General features: G+C 36.6%; 1 protein-coding gene across 1 annotated transcript; it reads left to right on the forward strand.

Annotated features, from left to right (window-relative positions):
- Positions 1-3,834: 3,834 nt before the first annotated feature.
- On the forward strand, positions 3,835-5,277 carry LOC143625591 (magnesium-chelatase subunit ChlI, chloroplastic-like). The gene is made up of 2 exons (XM_077095886.1): positions 3,835-4,023; positions 4,181-5,277. The coding sequence occupies exons 1-2, from the start codon at positions 3,835-3,837 to the stop codon at positions 5,228-5,230; spliced, it is 1,239 nt and encodes a 412-aa protein (XP_076952001.1). The 3' UTR covers positions 5,231-5,277.
- Positions 5,278-8,805: the final 3,528 nt, after the last annotated feature.

Raw genomic sequence — 8,805 nt, forward strand, 5'->3', positions numbered from 1 at the left:
TTCTTTTATAAGATAAGCTATAGTTAATCTTATTTTCTTTAAAACCCTACGTTTCTTCTTCTTTAAGAAACGTATATCTTTCTTTTCTTTATTATTTAAGAATAATTATTATTACTTAAATAATAATTCATAACAAAGATTTATAATCACACATATATGTATATATGTAGTTATTCATATTTCATTCTTTTCTGTCACACCCCATCCAGGATGGGGCACTTACAGTGACCAGTCGGCACAGACTTACAGCAGAAACGTAATCTTATATAAAAAGTACTAAAATATCTGTTACATGTCTTACTATTACACATACTACAAAACGCAACTATAATAGAACAAAATGTCAAAACTATTTCAACACTTAGCAGCTAACTCCATGCCCTTATTTATCAACATGAAAAACATGCTCGGATAAAAATACGTCAGCACACAGCTGGTGAGTCACATAAACTGGCATATTTAATAACCTGATACTAAAAAAAATTTATTGATCAAGTATGAGCTCATTGCATATCATGCCATAATTATAACCCGCCCGCTTCACGTTAAAGCCAGGTTAGCATTATATATTCACACATACAGACTTTACGTATGTCTACTGTTGTATTAAGTGCATGTCCCCTCGGGAAAATATAACGATCATTATAATATATATATAACACCTTGGGTGTCACACCATATGTGTCATGCAAATACAAGATCAATCACAGTCCAAACAGTTTTATGAGCATGTATCAGAGTTTTGAAAATAGTTTAAGTAACTTACTTGAACAAGCTTTCTTCAACTACTCTGGCTTATCCCACTTTGACTGAAATCTATAATTTAATAAACTAGGTTACTAATTTATATTATATAAATTAATATTCTAATAGTCATAGGCCCTTCACATAACAACTGTCATTATCGTGCACAACCATTCAAGTTCAGACATATTATGGTTCAACAACCATACCCGATCATTTTAGTTTATCAAAACCATTCATGGTCAAAGTAGTCATACCAGGCCCCTGATCAAGTGGTGCACATACTAGACATGTTATGATAAGGTCATACACTCTACTCTACTAGGTCGTTACCCTCAATTCTCCATATTATTTACTATTAAAATATTGAAGTTTATCATATCTACCCGTATGCTTCACTCCATGTTTCCTAAATTATGTCTATTAAAATAATAGTTAAATATTTATTTTAAACTAAAACTAATTAGTCAATTAATTAATTAAACTATTAAAGAAAAGAGAAAATGAATTACCTTACTAGTGTTCTTCTGAGTATGTTAAAATGATTGTGAATATGCAAACGAGAGGGGTCATAATATATAGTAATAATTAGACCGACTCGCACAATTCGGTTTATAAATTAACAATTATAAATCTCTATTATGAAGTTTATCACCTCACAAGATCACACGTGCACTTTAGTCAAACTTTGATAACATAATATTATTATTATTTTTATTATCATAATTATTATTATAAACTTCCATAATGTGCACACCAACGCTCAGTAACATTTTCGTAAATTATTATTTTGTTATTGTTATATTATTATTAGTAGTAAGTATATATATTGTTATTAGATGGTGTACTTCGTAATACAAATTGTCTGTTTTGAAACATCATCTCTCTAATAGTCATTTTATCCCTTTACTTACATATGATAATAATTTTCGATAAATGCTTAAAGATTCCAGATCACAAACAACCATTTATTTGATACTTACTCCTTTATCGATATTTAAAACATACGCTTTATATATTTATTTTCTAACCATAAATGAAGATGTTACATTTTCTTTTCCTTTTTATATTTTCTTTTATTTGTCGAGTTATCGAGTATTTCCTCGACTTTGAGTTTTAAGCCTTATCATTATTTTATTATTATTTAATTCAGGCATGCCTACCTTTATTGGCTTATTAAACCCTATTCAAACGAGCAGCACTTCGTCGCCGCTTGGACTTCCTTATCTTCTTGATCAACACTCCATCTTGGCACGCTTATCGAGGCACGCCAATACTCCTCCACACTTTGGCACGCTTTACGAGATAAGTCGTCGGGATATCAAAATGGCAACACCTTCTTTGGTACGTCGTCAGGATGTGGCACGAATATCGAGGTATGGGCATGAGAATCGAGGAATCGATGGCACGAATTTCGAGGTGGATCAATGGTAATATTATCGGGTTCTACAGAGATGTTAGAGAGAGAAATGTATGTGTAATTTGAGTGTGAAGAGTGAGAGGGCCGTGGCCTTCTATTTATAGGCAAATCAGTAGGCCCATCGCGATACGTGATGGCCCTTTGGCAAGCCCGTCGCGTATCGAGACGTAGCCATGCACGTCACCATATAGATCTGTCATGTGGCGGACGTGCTGCCACGTGGCGGACGTTGTGCCACGTGTAGACAACGCATCGCGATACGCAATGGGTTCTCTTCTGATCCATCGTGTATCGCGATGGATCAGGGGACCATAATTTTCATTCTTAACCTTAGGGTTTAGAACTTGGCAATTATGGTCCTTTAACTTTAGAAACTTGCTATTTTCAACTCGAAATTTTCATGATGTTACAATAATTAAAATGAAACCGGTTAATTTTAATTTTATTACATAAAAGTCATTCCCTAATTAAAGTTTTATTAAAGTGACTGCAATCTGTAGTAAATTATGTTTCAAACTCTTTAACATCATTACTTTATTTAAAATTAATTTCATTATATAACTCTATTTTCAATGTAACCAATAATCTTGACATTTATGCATAATTAAAAATTGTTCAAATATTAAAGATGGAAACTTTGTTGAGATTGGAGACTAATAATTACTACAAAAGAGTTGTCAAATTCGATTCTTAAAACAGTAATGAATAAATGTATAAATGATTGGAATGTATTATTAAAATCAAAGATGATGATTATTTAGCATAATTAATCCATTATAGTGAATATCTAAGATATATTGTCAGTTTTGGTCTAAATTTGAATATTAAAATTGAACATTCATTGTGTTAGTTTCGGTTTAAGTTTGAATATTAAAATTATTGGTTTTAGCTAAAAATTAGTTTATAGATGATTTAAATATCTTAGTATGTGAATTAATTGTGGTTTATTGATTAATTTAATTAATTTTTGAATTATTTAATTGTTAAGAAAAATCATAGAAATAATTGTTATATATAGAAACAATAGAGTTTGTTTAATAAAAATATGTGAAGTGTACACAAACTTAATTGTTTTAATAGTATATAGATATAGAGAAACATGATTGAATACATTATATTATTAACATGAAAACAGTGAGAAGCAATTTGCTGTAATCAATAGGTTTATTTTTATAGATGTTTTCTGATATTTTTTGTTCGTATTTGATAATTTCCAATTATGAGTTGTTATAAGTATTTGCTGACTATATTTTGTTGTTATTATTAGATTCTTTTTCGTTTGCTGTTATAAGTTTTTGCTGGTGTATGTTATTATTATTTTGTTCTTGATTTTGATTATTTTGTTGTAATTTTTAGGTTTTTTTCTTTGTTATTATAAATCATTATTTATGTAGATTGGTATTGTAGTTGGTATTGTTTCTTACATTCTTTTTTTTTTGTTATAAATTAGTATCATTTCTTAGGTTAAGATTAAAATGTAAATGATATTAGAATAAAAATAAAAGAAATCAAATAATATGGTTTCTACTTTCCGTATATAAAATCGTCCACATGATTACTACACAGACGATAACGTAGACAATCACAAAGCAATCTGCAATCTATCTTCTTATCCACATGAACACACACCCATTCCTCCAAAAACCTCAACAAATTCCTCAATAATAATCATGGCGGGATTGATTGGAGCTTCCACTTGTGCAGCTGCCTTACTCACCAGCTCTCCATCATCCTCTCGTGCTCTGTTTTTCAATCAAAGAAGAAGCTTTTATGGAGGAATTCGAGTTCCAATTAACAAAGGAAGGTCTCGGTTTTCAATCTCAAATGTTGCCACTCAACTCACCCCAGCCCAACAACAGGTATTTATTTATTATTGTTATTATTTCACCTGTCTTCACCAATAGGATCAATAGGCATGTAAACAACACTAACTAACATAGCATAGCATAGCATGCTCGTGTGTGGGTGTTTGTCCGTTTAACTTTAACCAAAAGGAACCCATTTATACTTCTACAGGCTCAAAAGCTGTCAAAGGAAAGTCAACGGCCCGTATATCCATTTGCTGCAATAGTCGGTCAAGACGAGATGAAACTGTGTCTTTTATTAAACGTCATCGACCCCAAAATTGGTGGTGTCATGATAATGGGTGACCGAGGAACTGGTAAATCCACAACTGTTCGATCACTAGTCGACTTGCTTCCTGAGATCACTGTCGTTGCATCTGACCCCTTCAACTCAGACCCGGAAGACCCGGAGTCAATGGGGATGGAAGTAAGAGAAAAGCTACTCAAAGGCCAACAGCTACCGACTGTTAGGACCAAAATCAACATGGTTGACCTCCCGCTAGGGGCCACCGAGGATCGTGTGTGTGGCACAATCGATATCGAAAAAGCGCTCACTGAGGGTGTCAAAGCGTTTGAACCGGGTCTTCTCGCTAAAGCTAATCGAGGGATTTTATATGTCGATGAGGTTAATCTTTTGGATGATCATTTGGTTGATGTGCTTCTCGATTCGGCTGCGTCAGGTTGGAACACGGTTGAGCGAGAAGGTATTTCCATATCCCACCCGGCCCGTTTCATTCTTATCGGGTCGGGAAACCCGGAAGAAGGTGAGCTCAGACCGCAACTGCTCGATAGGTTCGGTATGCACGCGCAAGTGGGTACCGTTCGGGACGCTGAGCTTCGGGTCAAAATTGTCGAAGAGCGGGCCCGGTTTGATAAAAACCCCAAGGATTTTCGTGACACGTATAAAGCGGATCAAGAAAAGCTTCAAGAGCAGATATCTTCTGCCCGCAGTCGGCTTTCTTCGGTGCAGATTGACCACGAGCTTCGGGTGATGATTTCTAAGGTTTGCGCTGAACTAAATGTGGACGGGTTGAGAGGCGATATTGTAACGAATCGGGCTGCGAAAGCTTTGGCAGCTTTGAAGGGGAGAGAAGAAGTGGCACCTGAAGATATTGCTGTTGTGATTCCAAATTGTTTGAGACACAGATTAAGGAAGGATCCTTTGGAGTCGATTGATTCGGGTGTACTCGTTATCGAGAAGTTTAACGAGGTGTTTAGCTGATTGATTCGGGTTGTGTTTCTGGTGTGGCGGTTTACATAAGGTCTATAATGTGATACTTTTGACAAATATAATGTGATACTTTTGACAAATGATTAGATTGGTTTCATGAGAGTGATTTGTTAGTTCAATTTCAATCATGTATCTTTTTGTTCTAAGCTATTTTACACTCGTAAAAGGAGGGGGTCGATTGGGTTAGGTAACGAGCATATCATTTGGTATTAGTCAAAACGGGTACGAGCTACGGATGAACGTTTTCACTGAATACCGGCGCCGTGCCAAACTGATGCCGACCGAAAACAATCGGTTTAGGTAATTGTTGTTTCATGTTATCAATACAGGCACCCTTCGGTTTCAGTATATTTAATTGTATTGCTACTGGAAAAAAATCGATACCATATTTGGTAAATGATTTTTCTCATTTTAAGGATTTTACAGTGCGGTACCGATTTTATCTATAGTTTAGTTTTCATCTATGTCACATCATCCAATCTGCCTCCAAACAAAGAAGCTTCTCATTCACGACAAATGGAATAAAAAAAGAAAAAAAATATCAGTTCAACTTCGTTTTAGACAGTTTGTGAAACACCTAAATGTTGGATTTAATGGTCGGTTCGGGTCAAGTTAACACGACCGACCTGAATGTGACCCGGTATGAGTTACACCGGGGGTAACGAAATTTCAACCCACTTAAACGTTTACGTTAACTGGGCCCGACACACTCATTTGAGAAGATAAGTTGGTGGATTAAGGCTTTGGGTTAACAATTGGACTTAAAGCCCAATGGGGTTTAATTGTTAAACCTTAATACCTTTCCTATAAATAGATAAAGGTTATTCTAATTATGGTAACCTTAAAAACTATCAAACCCTAGCTGCTCCTCATTGCTCTGCCGCCGCCGGCGCAGTTTTCCGGTAGCTCGGTTTTCCGGCGAGCTATTTCCGGCCACCATAATAACCACCACAGCTAGCCACCTTCATATCCAAGTGTTTGTGCTGCTGCTGCCTTTCCGAGCCCCACCACAATCTACTCTAGCCGTGCTGCCGTCTTATTCCGGCCAACCCGATTTTCCGGCGAACCTTTTCAGGCCACCGGACATCCACCACAGCTTGCCGCCATCTCCGCCGGCCCATCTGCTTTCATCCAAGGTGCTGTTGCAGCTGTGTTCTGTGATTGTTGAGTTGCTGTCCAGATCCGATTCCACCCGCCGCCGCCGCCGTTGTTAATCGCCGCCGCCGGAATAGTTGGTTCTTTGATTGTGTCATCTAGCTCACTTCGTTAACCCTCGGTGTCTTCCTGGTTTCGATAACCGAGATATATCGACAAACTAATCTATGGTTGTTTATTATTGTTTAAATCGTACTCGTATAAAGTTGTAATCGGATCCGGGTTTTGGGTGTCGGTTTTTGGTTCGTTTAATCGTTTAACTTTCCGCTGCGTTTTATAGTTCGTTTATACATATATATTACTATTGATTAATATTTATTGAAACGAAAATAATTAACTAAAACGGGTTAAAATTACTTGACCGTTTTCGTTCCGAACCACCGTCGAAACCCAACAGTGGTATCAGAGCCTCGGTTACAACGTACAAGTCGATCCCGGTTCGTTTAAAACCGGATCTACATCTTAAACTTTAAATCGTTTAAAGTTTTGATCTAGATTTATTTTCGGGTGATTTTGATTTGGTCAAAGTTTTGTTTATTTTATTTGACCAAGTCAAAACGACCCGAAATTTTATTTATTTTGAATATGTAAATCCGGCCCCGACCTATGTTTGTTTGGTTGTGTTTGGTGTTTGAGCTTGTTTTGGCCATATGGTTGGTTCAAAAGTTGTAAAAGGTTATTATTTATTTTTCGGTTTTCATTTGGCCATAAAGATGGTTCAAATTTGTAATAGGACAAATTATTCTTAGTTTATAAATTTGTAATTAAGAAGACGCGAAGATAACTGAGGACGAGCTCAAGGACTTCTTGGAGTTAGTGGGAGTTCAGACAAGATAACGGGATGCACGGAGAAGTCCATCCTTGTGGTTGTTTGTGTTGTGAACCCCTTGACCCGATCGGTCTCCCTAATTGGCTCTAGCGAGACCGATTACCTTTTGGCCATAAGGATTTACATATTATTTGCTATTGTGGTTGCTTGGATTGTTTATAATAGGATTATAATATCACCGACCTAATACCAAATAAATTTGAAAATAAACATTTATTAACCAATTATGTTTTGCAAATTAAAAACGTTTTGATTTCCAAAACTAATAACTTAATAGATTTTTTATTAACTTAAAATTGGTTAGTCATATCACGAAAAACTTAGTTTTTAATAGGTTATCTAAAACTAAGTGTCCTGAGAGATGAAAGGGTTCATCTATTCGTCCCGATAATAAATACAGTAAAATTTGACTTTTACTCTATTTGTTAATTTTAAAATTAATCCCAATTTAAAACCAATAGTTTATGTCAATCCTACTACAAGTCACACTTGAAGCATACCGAAAATTTCGAGTGTTTGGAGCTACAGCACCGCACTTGTTTTCTAGCCTATCCCATCAAGGTGAAAGCGCTTCGTTGACACATCTGGCCCTTTCACACGTCACGGTACTAGGACAACTATTACTTTACTCTCCTGTTACGTGCTAAAGCTGTCTGGAGACTTAAAGTTGGCAAAGATGAGGCTAAACGTATCTATACAGACAATCGTTGTCTCTATAGGCCTCATAACCGAGAGTTGTGCTCTATTCATAATTGGCAATCGTTGTCAGTCTGCCTAACCACTTATTAATGTTGTGTGCTACAGCTGCCTTTAATAACTGGAAGCCGGATTCTCATACTCCTAATTAATTAATGTTATTGGGTCATTAATAATAGGACTACAACGTCGAAAATACTAATTAAATTTACTTTTGCTTAATTAATCAGATGTCGTCAAACGAAATCTCACCCTACGCCCTTAAGACTATCGTTGAGAAGGATAAACTGAACGGTACCAACTTCATCGAATGGCACCGCAACTTGAGACTTGTTCTCACCATGGCAAAGCGCCTGTATGTTCTCGATGGACCAGTTCCAACCGAGCCTGAAAACAACACAGCCGCTGCACGAAAAGTTCTTGACAAGCATAAGGATGACTCGGCTGAGGTCTCCTGTATTATGCTAGCCACCATGACTTCTGAGCTTGCTAAAGTCTTGGAAGACTTTGGTGCCTATGAGATGCTTGAGCAACTCAAGGGCATGTTCCAGAAACAAGCCCGTCAAGAACGTTTCGACACCATGAAACAACTCATCAGTTGCAAGATGGCAGAGGGGTCTCCCGTCAGTGCACATGTTCTTAAGATGAAGGGGCACATCGATCAGCTTAAGAAACTTGATTATCCCATGCCCGATGAGATGGCATCTGATTTCATCCTCAACTCTCTCCCCAACTCATACGACCAGTTCGTAATGAATTTCAACATGAATGGTTGGGTGAAGACAGTGCCGGAGCTTCATAACATGCTCAAGACGGCTGAGATGAACATTCCTTCTAGGACCAATCAAGTTCTGATGATTCGATCTGCTGGTGTCAAGAAGCCAAA

This window comes from Bidens hawaiensis, unplaced genomic scaffold (assembly GCF_021521415.1).
Source record: "Bidens hawaiensis isolate Kalapana, Puna unplaced genomic scaffold, B.hawaiensis_p1.1 tig00004124_1, whole genome shotgun sequence".
NCBI classification, from domain to species: Eukaryota; Viridiplantae; Streptophyta; class Magnoliopsida; order Asterales; family Asteraceae; genus Bidens; species Bidens hawaiensis.